The sequence below is a fragment of the Solanum stenotomum genome, chromosome 5, assembly GCF_019186545.1.
Source record: "Solanum stenotomum isolate F172 chromosome 5, ASM1918654v1, whole genome shotgun sequence".
Classification (NCBI taxonomy): Eukaryota; Viridiplantae; Streptophyta; class Magnoliopsida; order Solanales; family Solanaceae; genus Solanum; species Solanum stenotomum.
The window spans coordinates 16,603,359-16,623,193 of record NC_064286.1 but is presented as its reverse complement, the minus strand read 5'-3'; the positions used below and the strand labels follow the sequence as shown (position 1 = coordinate 16,623,193).

Sequence of the window (19,835 nt, the reverse complement as noted above, 5' to 3'; positions counted from 1 at the left end):
CCATAAAAAATTTGAATAACATTTTCAGATGTGTTTTTTTATCACATTGATATGTAAAAAGTTGTAATTTATAGTATAGTTTTTGAATATTTAAATTTTTTGTTAAAATATTAAATTAATGTAATCTAATTTAACTTTAAAAATTAGTCAAATTGACTTTTGAAAAGCCCAATATGACAATTAAAAGTGGATAGATGTAGTATTTGTAATCATTTAAAATTTATTAAATATAATTTTATAAAATGATTCGGATTATATTAAATTCATGAATATATTAGTCCAAATAAATTATGGATTAATATAATTGGACTAATTATTCAAGTCCAATAAATATGAATTTAGTTAAAGTCAAAATTAATTGAGTTGGGCTACCATAGATGAGCCTAATTTGCTAAGTCCAATGTCATCTTATCCTAGAGGCCCATTCTTTTGTGTCACGTGACAAATGACGTGGCATGCCAAGTCAAACAACAAGCCAATAGAATCATGACATGTGTCAAAGATGACAAGCCCGCTCCATAAAGCCCATAGGCCACGTCACTTAAATCTGATTGGCAGAAGGGAATCATGTTCCAATTGCAACTCCTCTATTTTAAAACTATAAATAGGGGTCCTCATAATTCAGAAAAGAGGACAGAAAATTCTAAGCAAGAAGCTAGAGAAAATCTGTGGTACAAACACCATAAAATTCTCTATAAAGCTACAAGTTTAAGAATTCAAGCATTCAAGTTCAAGAACGATCAAGATCAAAACCATCATATTTAAGAACAAGCTCAAGAGCCCTTGAATTTATATTTGAAAAGGGGAATTCAGAGAATCATAGAGATTGTAACACTCGCACTTGAAATAATAAATACGATTGTTGCGATATTTTTTCGTTCTTGATTATTGTTTCGACGCGAATTTTATTGTCTACAAATTCTAGCACGCCCAGTGGGAAAATCTCTACCTCTCATCTCAACTTTTCAAGCATCAAAGAATATCGAGATGACTTCCATGAAGAACAACTCTTGATCAACTGCCTCTAAGGCCACTAGCTCCAAGTTCTCTACTGAAGTTGAAGGCATTCTTGGTGTTACCTTTGGAAGTTTCGGAGTTGTTACGAGAAGCAAGGCTGCTACGCTAGGACAACAAACACCTCAAGTGTCGTCAACATCAACTCTTGTGTTTTAGGTCTTTGACTCCAAAAGGAGCAAGTTCCTCCACAAATGCTTTAGAAGGAGGAAGTAGTGTTGCTGAAAAGATCAAGAAGACATTGGCTCTACTTGAGCAATCTAGTTCCAAGAACTCTACTACAAGGGAGAATTATGATTCAACTAATGAATCATCTCCACATGCATCGCGTAACGTGAGTCCGTTGAAGATTAACATACGTGATAATCCATGCTACTCTCCTACATCTCCGATGATCATGCAAACGATGGTGACTGTTGCTTCCTCTCCTAAGGAACAACTCGCAAATCTGACGAAGTTAGTTGAAGGATTGACAAAGCATGTACAACACCAAGAGTCTCGAATTGAGAAGCTGATGGATAGGATGGAAGGACTTTTAGATGGAGAAGCGAGTCATGCGTCTGGAAAGGCTGTTGAAGTTCAAGAGATCGGAGATCTTGTGAAGAAAGCACCGATTGTTAATGAGATGTCAGTTTCTTTTGAAGGAATGATCCCACTTGATCGCTTGAAAGAGTTTATTGAAGGCACTATCAAAGATAAGTATGAAGTCTCCACCAAGTCTTCTCATATGTATGATAAGCCATACACTGCTAGAATTGATAACTTCAAAATGCCTGCTGGTTATCAACCTCCCAAATTTCAACAATTTGAGGGTAAAGGAAATCCAAAACAACATGTTGCACACTTTGTGGAGACATGTAATAATGCTGATACCTATGGAGACCATCTCGTCAAATAATTTGTCCGCTCTCTAAAAGGAAATGCCTTTGATTGGTACACGGATCTCGAACCTAATTATATTGATAGTTGGAAACAACTAGAGAACAAATTTCTTAATCGCTTCTATATCACAAGGCGTAGGTGAGCATGGTAGAACTCACGAATACTCACCAAAGGAAGGATGCACCGGTTATAGATTTCATAAATCGATGGAGGAACGCGAGCCTAAATTGCAAGGATGGGCTTAGTGAAGCTTCTACAATCAAAATGTGCATCCAAGGAATGCATTGGGAGTTTCTTTACATCTTACAAGGAATAAAACCAAAATCCTTCGAAGATCTAGCTACTCACGCTCATGATATGGAGTTGAGCATGTCCTCTGCTTGGAAAAATATGACGTTTGTCCATGATCCTCACAAAGGAAGGGACAGCAGGAACCCAAGAAATGGAGCAAATTTGTGCCCAGAAATGACAACAAAGAATCCATGAATGTTAATGTGTCGCCTGTGAAGTTCACCACGAATGAGGGCATGAAGAAAAATGTGAGAACGACTTTCCAAGCACATTCAAATCAAAAGTCGACACTAAGGGAGATGCAAGGGAAAAATATCCCTTCTTGGATTTTGACATTTCTGAGATTTTTGATGAGTTGCTTGAGTTAAAGCTCATTGACTTGCCAGAGATGAAGTGACCTGATAAGCGGGAAAAGCTGATTACCCAAATTATTGCAAGTATCGTAGACTTGTGAGTCATCCTCTTGAAAAATGTTTTGTCTTCAAGGATAGAGTGATGCGATTGGTTAACGAAAAGAAAATTGTCATTGATGATGACAAGGCTGGTTCTAACCAAATCTCTATCACATTTGGCTCGCTCGATCCGATCCAAATATATATATCTGAAAAGCATGAAGAAGAGTTATTGGAGCAAGACAAATCTCAAGATGATATAGATGGTGATGAAGGCTGGATTCTTGTGACTAGGCGAAGACGCAACAAGTCAAGCTTACGAAAAGGATCATCTGAGCAACCGATTAAAGGAAAAATGGTGAAGAAATTGGAGAAGCAGAAATCAATCCAACGCCCAAAGAGGGCAAAGGTAGAAGTGCATCACTACCAAAAACCCCGACGTCCTGTGACTCTAGAGGAATTCTTACCAAGTTCGTTCGACATAAAGTCTACTCAAGACAGTGTCGAGGCATCATGTTTCAATGCTGATAAAGCAGAAACAACGAAGGTGCCTCCTACTGATAAAGAAGGAACAACGAGTGAATCCTCACCAAAAGTGTCTCCTAGTGACGATGAAAAGGAAACAAGGGAAATCTCATCAATGGTGTCTCCCTCACCTTCTGAAAAACCTATTGAACCTTCTTCCTAAGAAGTACATACACGTGATACAAAAATCACATTTACAAATAATGATCTTCTATTTGGTGAAACACTACACAATCGTCCTTTGTATATGGTGGGTCACGTGCTAGAGAAGAAGAAAAATATAATCTTAATAGATGAAGGATCTGGAGTTAACATTCTGCCTATCCACACATTGAAGGAACTCGATATCACGACCAGAGAACTTAGTAAAAGTCGTTTGTTGATACAAAGATTTAATCAAGGGGGCAGAGGTCCATAGGCTTTATTAAATTAGAGATCCACATAAAAGATTTGCCATCAAGAGCATGGATGCATGTGATCAACGCAAAGACGTTATACAATATATTACTTGGCAGGCCTTGGGTACATGAGAATAGAATTGTCTCATCTTCTTACTATCAATGTTTGAAGTATCTTGAAGGCAAGATTGAAAGGAAGATAGTTACAGATGATAATCCTTTCACCGAAGTTGTGACACACTTTACCGATGCGAAATTCTATTTGAAAAGTTATATTGTTAAAGGGGCCAAATCTAATGATGTCAAACCGATCATATCCGATAAGATCATAATCAAAAGAATCGATGCGGCTGTCGAAAAGGTAAAATTTGATGCTAAAGAACTCTGTCCCATTCTTAATGAAGGGAAGATCATGTCTTCGAAGAAAAAGCTGACTTCTAGACTTTGCTATGTTCCAAAAGTGAAGAAAGAATAAGATCAATCATCTAACCTTCAAGAAAATGTATTGAGAAGGCTAACTCTTCCTATCAGACTGATTGATGCAATAAACATGTCTTCAAAGCTGCCAGAAAAGTCAATCGCTCAAAATCAAGTACGAGATGTGGTGCTCCTTACAAAACGCACAAGAGAAGGTTTTGATACCAATGCTTACAAGTTATTTGTGAAGGCTGGATACAACTCTAATGAGCCATCAATGTTAGGGAAACTTCCATCAGAAGATACAACTAGGCAAGCACGTGAAGGCCTGGGCTATAGCCAACCATCGGCAATTCACATTTCCTTAAAAAGGGTAAGCAATAACCATTAAACTTTTGAAGATGATGTCACTACTCCCAACAAAAAGCCTTCCGTCTTTGATCGACTTGGAGAATCGACTGCAAGAACTTCTGTGTTTGAGAAGTTAGGTCCATTGAAGAAAAATAAGAATCTGAGAAGTTATTTAAAAGTTACAATGCCTGCTTCACATTTGATTCGAAAGGATTTCAAAAGTTTGATTCCTTCTAGAATGAGGCGACGAGTGGAGCTTGTGGTTTTGTGTAAAGAGGAACTCAAGGCAAAGACTCACATTGTGGTTTACACCAAGAAGCGCGAGGAAGATGAAGAAAGTGTAGGCTCCTCATATCATGTTACAATCTAGAATGAGAACGATTCTTTGCCTCAAATGAATATTGATGAAGAGTTAGAAGATGTTGTCTGGTGTTGTTATATATCTGTCACTGACAATGATCCTCTAGAAGAGAAAGATGTTGGAGATGCTCCACCAGAACTTGAAGAAGGACTAAAGACCACAATAGATCCTTTGAAGAAAGTTAACCTTGGCACTGATGAAGACCCAAGGCCAACTTACTTGAGTACCTTTCTAGAAGTTGATGAAGAAATCGCTTATATGAATATACTCAAAGAATATAGGAATGTCTTCGCTTGGATTTATAAAGAAATCCCTCAATTGAATCCTAAAGTAGCGGTACATCAGTTGGCAGTCAAAAATGGTTCTCGTCTTGTTAAGCAAGCTCAAAGACGCTTTAGGCCAGACTTGGTTCCATTGATAGAAAATGAAGTTAACAAACTCATTGAGGCAGGCTTTATTCGTGAGGTCAAATATCCTACATGGGTTTAAAATATTGTTCTTGTGAGGAAGAAAAATGGTCAAATTCGAGTATGTGTTGACTTTAGAGATCTCAATAATGCATGCCCTAAAGATGAGTTTCCTCTTCCCATTCCGGAGTTGATGATTGATGCCACCACTGGTTAAGAGGCGATGTCATTCATGGACGGTTCCTTTGGCTATAATCGAATCTGCATGGCACCAAAGGATGAATAAGTCACTGCATTTTGTACACCTAAGGGTATTTATTGCTATAAAGTGATGACGTTTGGTTTAAAGAATGTTGGTGCCACCTATCAAAGGTCTATGCAAAATATATTTGATGACTTGCTCCATAAAAATGTTGAATGCTATGTTGATGACTTAGTGATAAAGTCAAGAAAGAGGGGTGATCATTTGAAAGACTTAAGAATGGTGTTTGAATTGCTCCAAAGATATAAACTAAGGATGAATCCATTGAAATGTGCCTTCAGAGTTACTTCTGGCAAGTTCCTTGGCTTTATTGTGAGACATCGAGGAATTGAAATTGATCAAGCCAAAGTTGATGCAATATCGAAGATGCCTGATCCTCAAAATATTCATGAGTTAAAAAGTTTCCAAGGAAAGCTAGCCTACTTGAGGAGGTTCATCTCAAATCTAGCGGGAAGATGCCAACCATTCGGTCATCTCATGAAGAAAGGTGCTCCTTTTAATTGGGACCAAACATGTAGCGATGCCTTTAAAAGTATCAAATCGTATCTAGCGAAACCTCCAATTTTGGCAGCCCTTATACCTGGAAAGCCATTGATACTCTACATTGCGACACAGGAAACCCTATTAGCTCAAGAGAATAGTGAAGGTAAAGAAAACTCTCTTTATTACTTAAGTAGAACGATGACATTAAATGAGCTAAATTATTCGCCAATTGAAAAGTTATGCTTGGCACTTTTCTTCTCAATTCAAAAGATGAAGCACTATTTTCAAGCTCATGTTGTCTGCCTTATTTCTAGAGCAAATCCCATCAAGTTTATTATGTCAAAACCTGTCCTTAGTGACCGACTAGCAAGATGGTACCTCTAATTCCAACAGTTTGAGATTGTGTACATCCCTCAAAAAGCTGTGAAGGGACAAACATTAGCGGATTTCTTGGCAGACCATCCGATACCTGATGATTGAGAGTTAACTGATGAGCTTCCTGATGAAGATGCGATGTCTATTGAAATTCAACCTCCTTGGAAAATGTACTTTGATGGGGCTGCACATTGTGGTGAAGCTGGCGCTGGTGTAGTGTTCATCACTTCACAAGAAGAGATTCTACCATTCTCCTTTACTTTTAAGCAATGTTGCTCCAATAATGTCGCTGAATACCAAGCGTTGATACTTGGACTTGAGATGGCTGTCCACATGAAACAATTAAACTTACAAGTCTTTGGTGACTCTCAGTTGGTGATCAACCAACTCTTGGGAAGTTATGAGGTGAAGAAGCCCGAATTGCATCCTTATGATGATTATGCTCAAAAGTTGATAGTATGGCTTAGAGATGTAACCCTCCAACATGTGTGTAGAACGGAAAATAAGAAAGCTGATGCATTGGCTTCCCTAGCTTCAACGCTAACCCTTCTTGATCAAACGCAAGTGACTATTTGTAAAAAATGGATAGTACCACTGTCAAATGAGAAAGAATATACAGAAAATGAGCTTGAGCATCTCTTCACCGTTTCTGAAGCCACAAAGGATGATTGGAGAAAACCCATTATTGACTACATGTGTTATGGGATACTTCCAGAAAATCCAAGGAGAAGGACTGACATTCGTTGTCGTGCACCTCACTTCCTTTACTACAAGGACACATTATATAGAAGATCATTTGAGGGTGTACTATTACGATGTTTGGGAGAGGAAGAAGCAATTCAAGCTCTGCAAGAACCACACTCAGGAGTATGTGGATCACATCAATCTGGACCGAAACTCCACTTTCACATAAAGAGGATGGGGTATTATTGGCCAACCATGGTGAATGATTGCTTAGATTATGCTCGGAGGTGCGATGCTTGTCAATTTCATGCAAATTTCATACATCAGTCGCCCGAAGTATTGCACCCAACTATCGTATCTTGGCCATTTGATGCTTCGGGATTGGATGTTGTGGGACCACTACCAAAATATTCTGGTGGACACTTGTACATCTTGGCTGCGACAGATTACTTCTTAAAATGGGTTGAAGCTGTCGCTCTTAAAGAAGTGAAGAAAGAGAATGTTGCAAATTTTATCCGAGTGAATATCATCTATTTCTTTGGCATCCCTCGCTATATAATAACAGACAATGGCAAGCCATTTGATAACAAGTTAATGAACAAGATTTGTGATCTCTTTGGCTTCAAGTAGCGAAAATCTTCTATGTATCATGCTGCCGCCAATGGTCTTGCTGAAGCATTCAATAAGACTCTATGCAACCTGCTCAAGAAAGTTGTCTCCAAGTCCAAACGGGATTGGCATGAAAGAATGGAAGAAGCTTTGTGGGCATATAGGACAACAAACCGCACACCAACTCAAGCAACACCATATTCACTTGCTTTTGAAGTTGAAGCAGTCCTGCCACTCGAGCATTAAATATCTTCCTTAAGGCTTGCTATTCAAGAAGGGCTTACTGAAGAATAAAACGCTTGACTACGTCTTGCTGAGTTAGAAGCACTTGATGAAAAGAGGCTAGAAGCCTAACAAAACCTTGAATGTTATCAAGCTTGTCTATCCGTGCTTTCAATAAGAAGGTTCGCTTGAGGTGCTTCCAAGTTGGAGACCAAGTTCTCGCGGTAAGAAGACTCATCATTACTTCGCACAAGTTTGGGGTAAATTTACCTCAAAGTGGGATGGACCATATGTTGTACAAGAAGCATATTCACATGGTGCTTACAAGCTTGTTGATGCTGATGACGTAAGGGTCGGTCCTATTAATGCAAAATTCCTAAAGAGGTACTACCCTTGAAGTAAGATGATGCTCCTTAAGGTACGAGCCTAAAATGCATGTCACTCCAGGCCCGTAAAAGTATAAACTATGTACGGCACAACAATAAAAAAAATCACTCACTCCCCAGAACTACGTTGTGACTTGATCCTTGATGAGTCCATACTTTGGACTCATTTAGGGCTTTATTTTGATAGAATTAGTGTCCTCAAATGCATATTTTTTCTACTTGGCAAAAAGGAACAAAACTGTTGAAAAGACGAAGAAAAGAATGCCTGAGGATCGCCTAATGCATTAGGTGAGTCGCCGAATGGCCTTAGCCTCGCCCAAAGTTCCAATGTGCTGAGCCCTGAAGGAAAAAATCAAGTTGGCGATGAAAGGGGTAGTCGGCGTGTCACCAAACAGTTCCGCGAAGCAGTACTATATCACCCAATGATGCAGAATGCGAAGACGCTGAAGGCAAAAGCTGAAAGGCGATGAAGCAGACCAATGGGCGGATCGCCGAGTGCATTGGCGATCCTGACTAACTGCGCCGAGTGATCCTTCGCAGAGTAAATTTTTGAAAACTATAAATACTCATTTAATTCTGTAGCTTAGAATCAAGTTGTAAGGAATTATTACTGAGACTTAGAATATTTTTAGTTTTTAGTTCTTAGAGTTTTTGAGAGACACTGTTCTTGAGCTTGAAGGTTTTGAAGGTTTTCAACTCTAAGAAATTGGAAGTGGATATCCAAGAATCTTCATCCTAGACGTGTTTACAGACATTTTCTATCATACCTACATGATGGAAACACTTGTTGGTATTGATTTCTATCTCTTTTTCATGTCTAGCTAAAACCCCAATTCTTGGGGTGTGATTTTGTGAATATGATTTAAATTTCCTGTTGGGTATTGCTTATTGTTAGTCTATTTGCTGTTTAAATGTGATTTCGTTTAATAGTTGTGTTTGAACTTAATGGGATTGTAGTTGCCAATACGATTTCATCTTAGTGTTTTTGGCCTGCTCGAGAGAGAGGATTTAAAACTAAGACTACTAAATCATAGCCGGTGGTTATTGGGTCGTCGTGGGTTCAGCTTGAGAGAGTGAATCCTAGACCTTTTCCCACACATTCAGCTCGAGAGAGTGAATGGGCTAAGGCGGAGGCTGTGCTTAAAAGCGGCAACTCGATGTTCGAGAGAAATCGAGTTGATTCGGGATAAGTTGCCGAGAGAGAATTTAGCCCCACAAAAGTCTAGCCTAGTTACAAATGTTTAGCAATTGACTATCAATAGCATTTATCCGATTGTGTAATTTATGCCATATTCCTTTCACATTCCTAGAATCCCGTCTCCCTATATTCACATCTTTGTATATTCGCTGTTTTAGTTGTTAATCGACTACAAACCCCCCTTGATAATTGACATTCGTGTCAACCCCTTAATTTATTATGTTTTTACTCAATAATGTTTTTAGCTATGGTTAACTCTAGCATATTCGCGCTTGACTCTTAATTCTCAAAAACCGCTCCCTTGGGACTCGACCCCAACCTATTCGGTTGGGTTATATTACTATTGTACGTTCGTAGACACTTGAATTGGAAGTTGTGTCTTGATTATGCAAACATCAATCCTCTTCACTGAGGTACGTAGGCGCTCAAAATATATCCTAAGTTCAGTTGCATGAGTATAAAGAAACCACATGTTCCCACTTGATCTCACATAAAAGTTAAAGCAATAACTATTTTGTTTAATCTTTTATTTTATCAAACTTTAGACTTGTACGAAGTATTGATAGGTCATTGGAAAGGGGGGGGGGGGGAACCCTTATAAAAAAACATGAGCTTTTTTTTTGATAATAGGCTTGAAGTTTTTAAATTCAGACAAGTATGCGAGTTGAAGTCTTCAAATCCTTCAAGTGTACAAGTTGAAGTCTTCAAATCCTACAAAATGGTAAGATAAGTCCTACAAGTTTGCATGTTAGACTCTTATATCAATCAAGTTGCAAGTATTTCTTCGAATTCTATGAATTTACAAGTTAAGGTCCTAAAACTTGTTACGAGTTGAAGCATTGAAATCCACAAAATTCATAAGTCAAGTTTGAATGTGCAAACTTATAAATGTGGAATTTGCACTATATTCATTCTTATTGGCATGCAAAATATGGAATGAGTTTGAATTACTAAAAGCTTGCAATCAAGAATTAAAGAGCAAATTCAAATTGGAGAATGCAATAAAAATGCATGATATGAAAAAAAAAAAAAGGGGAAAGAACTTCATTACTATAAAATTTTCTAAAACATCAATCAAATGCTATAGAAAAAAAGAAGAAGGGAAAGACAAAGAAAAAGCCTAATCTAAGCGTAACTTGTAGTTGGTCAAATCTTGACGACTAGCCTCCAAGCACTCACTTTTCTGTTCCAAACTAATTGAATCTTCAGGCGTTAATAAACTCATATATTCGCACGAGGATATCTCATCTTCTGTAGCTAAAATCTTGGCTTGAATCTCCTCAACATTCTTCTTAGCAGCTTCTAAAACAACTTCAAGTCCTTCTCGCTCTCCTTGTAAAGTTGCTAGCTTCCGCTTAACCTTCTTTAGCGACTTCTTGTTAGAAGAAACATATTTTGCCTTCTCACCCTCTTCTACTTTGAACAATTCAAGACGCTCTTTGGCATTGGAAAGCAACTTCATCTTCTTATCTTCATGCGCCTTGTCAAAAAAATTAGAGTGTTCTTGATCATAAGAAGTAGCATGATCGAAAAAAGAATCTACCAAGCTCTTCAATGGTGAAAGATCTAATAAATTCATCTCACTCATCTCCTTGAAAATCTCATAAATATCATCTTTGTAAGATGAAATATTGTCTAGAGAAGTTCTGGAAAATTTTCCACATATCTCTTCCCAAAGACCCAAGATGTACTTTCTTTTGTGGTTGAACACAACACCTTTTCCTTCAAAGACTGACATAGCTCCATTAATCTTTGGAAGAGCTCGAGAAAGCTTATTTGAATTATGAGTCAACCCTTTTAAAGTTTGGCCACAAGAAGTAGATGATGTCTTTTGTTCTTGCTCAGTATTTGAAATTAATTTTGCCTTAGGTCTTGATATTGCAGTAGACTCATCGCTAACTTGTGACCTTTCACGTGGCGATCCTAGTGGATGTCCGACAACATTGACCTAGAAGTGAAAAGGGTGGGTTAGCAAAGCCATTTTATTCAAGAAAAAAAGGAAGAAAAAGGAAAGAAAACCTTGTCACTCTTAATTGTCAATGATCTTGAAGGACTATCGACACTTTGAACTTCTACGACTCTTAAATCAACAACTTCAGCCCAGATGGTTCAACCCTTTGCCTCTTCCAACATCGATCATTGCTAGTTTTGCTTGTTTCTTGAAAGGCCCGTTTACTAGAGAAGATAAATTGGGGACATTTCTCTTTATCAGTAAAAGTATGAACTACTTCTTTCTTAGATGCCTTAGAGGAGTTAAAGCTTCTTACTTTGATGTTGGGGAGCAAGTGGTGTCTTGACTTTTGAAAGTGTCTTCTCGATATCTTGACTTTTGTCTTCTAAAAGGGTAACAAATTCGGACCCAACTTTCTCCACCATAACATCCAAATTATCCTCAAGAAACATTCCATAGGATCTCTCCCACCAAGATGAATATTGGGTAGTATAAAGCTTCTTTGCGAAAGTTACCGTAGGAGGAAATGTCGCTTTAGACATAGTTGCACGTGATGTGTAAATGCGCCAATATCTAAGGCCTTCATCGAGCGACTCAACATGAATATCATTTTTTAAATAGCCAGGAATATCTTGATGGAAACCAAATTGGCGACTAAATCTGTGCGGACTATATGGCTCAATGACAAAGGAATCTCCCCTCCTCAATGGGAGATAATTAAAACGAAGGCTCATAAAATAAGCTAGCTCCAACTCTGGTGCTTTGCAATGATTTATATAATAAGTTGGGTGAGGCCTACTAAGTATGGTCGCATTCTATACAATACTTTCCCCCTATGAACATGCTTTCTTGCCTCATCTTTGTCAAAAAACTTTAGAGCACCTTCCCCAGAATATACCATCATTCGTGGTAGAGAAGGTCCACTAGTAAGCGGATAGTGTGTCTTGAGATAATAAGCAAGCCAACCATAAACATAGTGGATGGGAAAACAAACTGTTAGATGGTCTAACTATGAAGAATTTTAAATTTTATTTAAACCATGATATATGCTTGCTAAGACCGGAACCGTGAGGATAACCCTTTTACCACTCGCCATTAAGCTTGCCATCTTGAAAGTTTCAGGCCGAATGAAATTCCCTTCTTCAAACGGAAATACAAAAGCACACAACCAACATGACAAAAAGGTCGTCAGATAAGTCTCATATATTTGGTGTTTCGCTCCAAGCTTAGAAAATACCATTTCTTGAGTACTTGACCATGTGTTTATCTCAGTAGGTATCTGATTTCACGTATCAGGACACTTCTTCCAATACTAAGTTCCAACGATCGTTAGTTAGTAATATAACCCAACTAAGTGAGTTGGGGTCGAATCCCACAGGGAGTGGTACATGCTTAAGATTCAAGAAACAAGTACAACTATGTTCAAGTCAATCATATGTAAAAACATTTACGAATAAAAGCATGGTTTCAAATTAAGGGTGACACAAGTGTCGAATATGGGGGGTATTGATTGTAATTATCAACTACAACAACAACAAATAACACGAATAAACAAGTAAAGAGACGGGTTCTTGAGATGTGATTGGATTATGGGCTAAGGTAGACAAATTGGTAATTGCAATTGATAGTAAATAGTTATAAATCAGTGAATAAGCTAGACTTTAGTGGGGATAAACTTTCTCTCGAACAGTTTACCGCGAATCAAATTGGTTTTTCTTGAACACCAATGAGCAACAATTAATAACAACCATTCACTTTCTCGAGCCGAATGTGTGGAAAAGGGTTTAGGATTCACTCTCTCGAGCTGAACCCATGAAAACCCAATACCCACAGACCATCAAATCAGTAGTCTTGGTTTTAAAACCTCTCTCTCGTGCAAGCCAAAAACACGAAGTTAGAATTGCATTTGCAACTACAACCCTTTAAATTAAACCACAATTACTGATCAAAATCACTTTTAAACAACATTTAAACTATCAATTAGCAATACCCAATAGCTAAATCAACCCATAATTACATAATCACACCCCAAGAATTGGGGTTTTAGCTAGACATCATAAAAAGATATAAATCGTTACCAAATTGTGTTTCCATCAACTGAGTACGATTAATTTCATCTTTACAAAGGTCAAGGTTGAAGAATTTCAAATTCCCACTTCCAATTTCTCAAAAATGGAAATCTTCAAAGCTAAGGAAAATATTGTCTCTAAACATAGAGTTCTTAAACTTCCAAACTGATAATTATTAGTGTATAATGAAGATTAGATACTAAACTCAGAATTTAAAAATGTATTTTTAGTTGCCAAAAAATATGCTGCGAATGACCATTCGGTGCAATAAGTCGGGTTCGACGATCCACTCGGCGATCCGCCCTTTGGTCAATTCCATCGCCTTTTTGCTTTGGCCTTCAGCATCTTCAAGTTCTGTAACTTTGGGCGATATAACACTGCATCGCGGAACTATTCGGCGACTCACCGACTGCTCCTTTCTATCGCCGACTTGATTTTCTCATTCGTGGCTTGACACACTGGAACTTTAGGCGAGATCACGACCATTCGACAACTCGCCCAATGTGTTAGGCGATCATCATGCCTTCTTTTTCTTCATTATTTCAGCTGCCTTGTTCCTTTTTGCTCATTAGTGTCCATGTTTTGTTCCTCAATCCAAATACCTGAAAATCAATGATTTACATTAGTTATTGGCACAAAATATGCATTTGAGGACACTCAATCTATTAAAACAAAGCCCTAAATGAGTCCACAGTATGGACTCATCAACACCCCCAACTTAAAATTTTGCTTGTCCTCAAGTAAAATTCAAGCTCAGTAGTTCAAAAAAGATGCCTCAAATTGTGCTACACAAGACTCAATCATGAATGCACACAAAAAGACTCAACTTACTCATGCAAGGATCAATTGTGCACTCAAAGATTCAAGTTGTGACTCACCATTATCAAAGACTCTCAAGTTCACAATACTTGCTTCAAATGCAAGTTAAAGCTTAATAAAGGTACTCAAATTCCCTCACACAAAGAGTGATTCCATATTTACACACAATGGTTCAACAATTTAAAGCTCCGGAATCAAATGCAGCACTCACACTCACAAAGATGAACACAATGCATGATTTCACTTATAGGTTTGCCCTTATTTTCCAATCAACACTTGTTTCATCTCACTCAAGATCAAAAAGGTATTTTCAAGGTTTGTAATGGGGCTAAGTGTAAATGTATGGTCATTTAGGCTCAGTGGCTGCTATCCTCATGAGATGTGGCGTGAACAACACTTTATTCCCAACTTAGGCTTTTGGCCTAAATTGACTATTCACATAAACCACAAATCATGAGGATTAAGGTTAATGGATCAAGAAAGGTCACAATTTCATCAAGTTTCTTCCAAGAAAAGGGTAAGGTTCAAAAAGTGTTCAAGCGAAGTTCACACACTCACAAGGTGGGCCACAAAAAGAGGTATAATGTCAAATTGTTTCACACTCTTCAAAGTTACCTAAGATCATCTCAAGAGCTTGCATCACTTAGTTAACAAGACCAACGAGGAAAATTCTAGGTGTCATCACACATGGTTCATGGTAAGCTCATCACACAAGACATTGACACCAATGTCAAACAAGACTCCACACTTTTGCTAGTGTGCAATGCTCATCACAAGAGACTCAATTTGATACTTGGCAAGTCACAACGAGATGCAAAGAGTTAACATATTGCCTATGCAACTTCATTTGGCCTCATCGTAGCCGCACATTTATTTTTGTTCGATTATGAGCACTATTCAAGTCATCGGTATTGATCAGGACCGATACTCCAATTTGCAAGAGAAAAACCACATTCAAACACGATCAAGAGGTGGCACAAAACTTTTCAAAAGGGTCCAAAAATCATTTGCAATTAAAAACAAGGAGCCACAAGCTCAATCATCCACTAAATTCAGTATTTACACAATTTATAGCTCAAAATTCAAAATATATAGACAAAAACAGTCACACAAGGTGGGCCTCACCCCACCACAAATATAAAACATTTGTCCTCAAATGAAAGCAAAATAATATCCACAAGTCAAAAAGTAAGACAAAGAGGGAGGTAAAAAAGAATCTTGTCTACTCAGTCACTCCATCTGTCTGGGCATCAGTGCCCGGTGTAGTGCTTTCAACTGGGGCATCAGTTCCCGGTGTAGTGCTTTGAACTGGGGAATCAGTGCCCGGTGCAACATTAGCAGTACCAGATCCACTAGGAGCTGCCATGGACATCTTAGTCAGCGATGTCTAGATCACTGACTGTACAATAGTCTTCTCTAGATCTGGTAGGTCTCCATAAATGCTATCCTCTTTTATCTCTATCTGCTCCTCGTCGGTCTTTGCATCCGACTCATTAACTGTTGTATCATCTCTATTTACATCTCCGGTGGTAGTCGGAGGAATCTCTGAACTCTCAGGAGCGTCCACATCATCATTAGCCTCCAGTAATGAAGTGAAGTCATTAGACTTTAGATAGTCTACGTCCTTCCTCAAATCTGCTACTTCGGCTTTCAAAGCCGTCATCTCGGAGGTCTCCCCCTTCTTGTTCTCACAAGCCTTAACTCTCGTGGTAAGAGTGTCAATAGAAGTTTGGAGGGGGGTCAGTGTAACAATAATGGCACTCTCGATCATCCATGGGATGGATCTCTCAAGTCTGGTCGCCCTCACATAAGCTGAATGAGCCAGGTGCCCCATCTTCAGCAACATAGCCTGAGTGATCTTGGTGGGCTGGGCAGAAGTAGATGCACCTGGAGCCGGTAAAGAAGAAGAAGTCAGAGCAGATGTACCTGAAGTCCCGTGGCCAGAGTAGGCAAAGATGCCTCTGCAGGTATCGTATCAATGTCCACCTCTAGGGATGTATCCACCGGAGCTGCTCTCCTCTTGTCGGCCTCCTCTCGTGTGTACTCGGCCTCAATACGCCGGATATCAGTGGAGAAAAAAAAGGTAACCTCAATATCTCTCGCATCATCCTGAGGTACTCTAGCACGCTAGCACAACTCTGTGTTTAGGATCGAGAATGGCAATGAGGTCTAACTTTTCTTGTCCCTCATGGCCATCTCTTGCTCTATGAGGAGTCCCAAGTCAATGCTCTTCCAGGATATGATAGCTCCAAGGCAGTCTGCCTTAGGGTGGCGTAGAATGGAATTGTTCTGGGATGGCATTATGGTTCTGCTAATGAAGCCAAACCAGAATCGAGCAACAATGCTCAAATCCTTTTTCTCTATGGGGACCTGTCTCGATCCACCTCGGGGTGGTATCAGAAATCAATGGAGCCAACCAGCCCTTCAAGTCATCCAAGGATTGAGTAACTGGCAAACCCTCATATGCCTCCATAGCTCCAAGACCCCTGTCAAGTACAATATTGATGTACTCGCTATTGCATCCAACTTCTTTACCCCAGACCACAACCAACTTAACCGGTTTGAACTCGCTGGCCTTCTTCTTTCTCTTTGGAACCAAGTCACCATACGATGTGTAGAACTCCCAGACCCATAAAGGAGAATAGGGGTCCCCGGGGCCTGGTGAACTGCTCGAACCGATAGAAGTGGAGGGTGTCCCTCACATAGGAGTATCTGCCCTCAAGGCCCTCTTTAGAAAGCAACTTCTCCTCCAAAATAGTTCGCAACCCATCTGCTTTTAATCTATGAAGGAGTCGGGGAGGAGGAACCCCAGGTGGCACTGGAGCCACAGGAGGTGCCGGAGCTGGTACTGTATCAGTTCCAGAAGGAGTGGCAATAGCTGGGACCCTAGATGGGTCAGGACGAGCTCTAGCACGAAGATCTGTCTGCTGGGACTGCAGGGGCTGGTCATCCTCAGGCTCAGATAAAGCAGCCCGGGAGTCAGTATCCACTCTCTCAACTACGGGCCTCTTGCCTCTGCTCTGACCTCCAGTTGGAGGCTTTGTCTTTTCTTTTTGGAAGGATTTGATCCTCCTTCTTTGATTGTGATACCCCGTGCTCTTTTTTAGGGTGGCATGTCGATGTTTGTCCTTAACATGTCTGCAAAACATCAGGAGAAGTGCTAGACACAATTCAAACAAAAGCATAGAAAAGTAGTTGCAGATAGACTTGCCGAGTCGGTCGGTGAGTTGCCAAATCTCTTTGGCGAGCCAGATCGGGATCGCCGAAAGGATTGGCTAAAAAATATCAAAAAAATTTGGCATATGGGCGATGGTAAGTCCTTTTGGTGAATCACCGATAGCATTCGGTGAGCAAGGATTAGCCCACTGAAAATTACAGTGTAATTAAGGGTCAGGGGCGCAGACAAAAGGAGATTAATGAGGACTTTTGGTGAGTCGCTGAGTGCATTCGGCGACCTTAGGCTTCTCGCCGAAAGTTACAGAACCAAACTTCACATATAACATGAAATTAAAGGTGAGATGGGGAACTTCAGTGAACCGTCGAGTGGTTCGGTGAGCTCGACCCAGCTCGCCAAATGACCCAACGTGCCTACTTTCAACCCAACTTCTCAAATTCAACCCCGAAACCCCAAAAAACAAAATCAAAACATGCACCTATCAAATTAAACTAAGACCCATTACTCCCATGCCCCCGGGATACTCAGACTTCTCCTGGTTTGGCCAAATTTGGCCATTTAACAACTTTTGCCGTTAAGAATGACGTCAACCGCTCTATCATTAGGCAAAATATGACATTTGGCACAAATACGGGCTACTTAGACTTCACCCGACTAGACCCAATAACATGCAAGCACAACCCCACAAATTTTTACCAATTTGAAGCCACAAAATCACGGGAATTCAATAATAAAGGCATTACGGGCAAAATTTTTGAATTAACACAGGCATGCACATATATGATTACGATCAAAGAGGCCCAACACGCAGCACTAAGACAAAATCAATTGCATAAGAGTACAAATTACTAAGAATAAATTCGGGGTTCGGAAAACCAACCTTAGATGCTGAATAATCAAGATTGAAATGCTAGGTGGAAAAGTAATCCATGCCGACACACAATCAACTATTCAAATACGATGAGAATGCAAGAAACATAGGAAATACTTTGTGGGTGAGAGTTTTGGAAGATTAAAAGTGAGGGAAAGTGAATGAGTTTGAAAGTTTAAATATTTGTCCTTTAAAAACTATTCAGTTCTCGCCCATTCGACGACATTAATTTTGCTCCTCAAGCCACTCGGCGACACGCCAAGTGGGAACTTTAAATGTGAGGGTCCAAACGACGGACTAAGTCGTGATCACTGACCTAGTCAGCGATTCGCCAATTAGCTCCTGGGCTCGCCGAATTTTATAGACTCCAACTTAAAAGTATCTTGAGTCCAATGGCGGTCAAAGTCGGGCTCGCCAACCTCTTCGACGAGTCGCTGACCAGACTTTTAGCTCGCCAAGCAGCGCCTTAGCTAATGTCGTGACACGACGCAAGTCCACACTCAAACCTCATTCTTGGGGTTGGCCATAGTATGACTAGGCAACCCCCTTGTTGTCTCGGGTTTAGATGAGATGAGATATGACCCATTTGGGTCTCCAACTACTTGATCGAAACGGAATGAGAGGTAACAGTCTAGATAAGGGTCGACACATCTTTTTTCATTTCTTTCAAAATCTTGTCTGACCCCTCAACTTTATTGAGGATATAAGAAAACATATCCTCCGACCGTACACCTTCTGAATCCTTTGGCTTTTGGCGCTCGTGGGGAGGCACATATCTATCCTTCTCCCCATCCTTCCAATTGGGATTTCGATCCCTCCATTCTCGATCACGATCCTTCCAACCTTCGTCCCTATTCCAACCTTTGTTACGACCCTGCCTCGGGTAGTTTGAACGATAACCACCACCTTGGTTGGCTAGGAAATTCACCTCTTCGTTGTACAACGCCTCAAACTCTGCCTCATTAGGATTAGCACACCCGACACCCACGACATTGACACTTCGAGCACCAGCTCCCATGACATTTTTGGACAAAATGTCAAGTTGTGTCATGATCTTGGCCATGTTTTGGTCCCTCTCGTGGTCTTTCTCCATCTACTCTTTGGTCAATTTGAATGTGATAGGAGACCTGATCTTCGCGGGTGTACCAAGCCCGATTGATTGTGGTCATGTGATGAGTCTACAATTTGGACTCATTTAGGGCTTCATTTAAATAGAATTAGTGTCCTCAAGGAAAAGATCAAATCGGTGATGAAAATGAACAGTTGGCGGGTCATCGAACAGTTTCGCGAGGCAGTACTATATCGCCCAAAGATCCAGAACGCGAAGATGTTGAAGGCAAGAGCTGAAAGGCGATGAAGTAGACCAAAGGGCGGATCGCCGAGTGCATCAGCGATCCCGACTAACTGCGTCGAGTGATCCTTTGCAACACATTTTTTGACAACTATAAATACTTGTTTGAATTTTTATCTTAGTAGGCAATTTCAGATACAACATTTTATTTTTCTAAGTTTCAAGTAGAGAGACCTTGTTCTTACCTTTTGAAGATTTGAAAACTTCCAATTCCAAGAAATTAGAAGTGGGTGTTGAAGATTCTTCATCCTAGACTTGTGTAAAGTGAATATAAATCATACCCAGTTGATGTTACTTCGATTTGGTATCATTTCTTCCTTTTTTCTATGTCTAGCTAAAACC

General features: G+C 39.7%; 1 protein-coding gene and 1 pseudogene across 1 annotated transcript; one reads left to right on the top strand and one right to left on the bottom strand.

Moving 5' to 3' along the window:
- Positions 1–5,519: 5,519 nt before the first annotated feature.
- LOC125863722 (uncharacterized) lies at positions 5,520–7,697 on the top strand. Its single transcript, XM_049543745.1, has 3 exons — positions 5,520–5,946; positions 6,292–7,361; positions 7,473–7,697. Exons 1-3 carry the CDS (start codon positions 5,520–5,522, stop codon positions 7,695–7,697), a joined length of 1,722 nt encoding a protein of 573 aa, XP_049399702.1.
- A 2,680-nt stretch (positions 7,698–10,377) lies between these two features.
- On the bottom strand, positions 10,378–11,750 carry LOC125863720 (uncharacterized; annotated as a pseudogene).
- Positions 11,751–19,835: the final 8,085 nt, after the last annotated feature.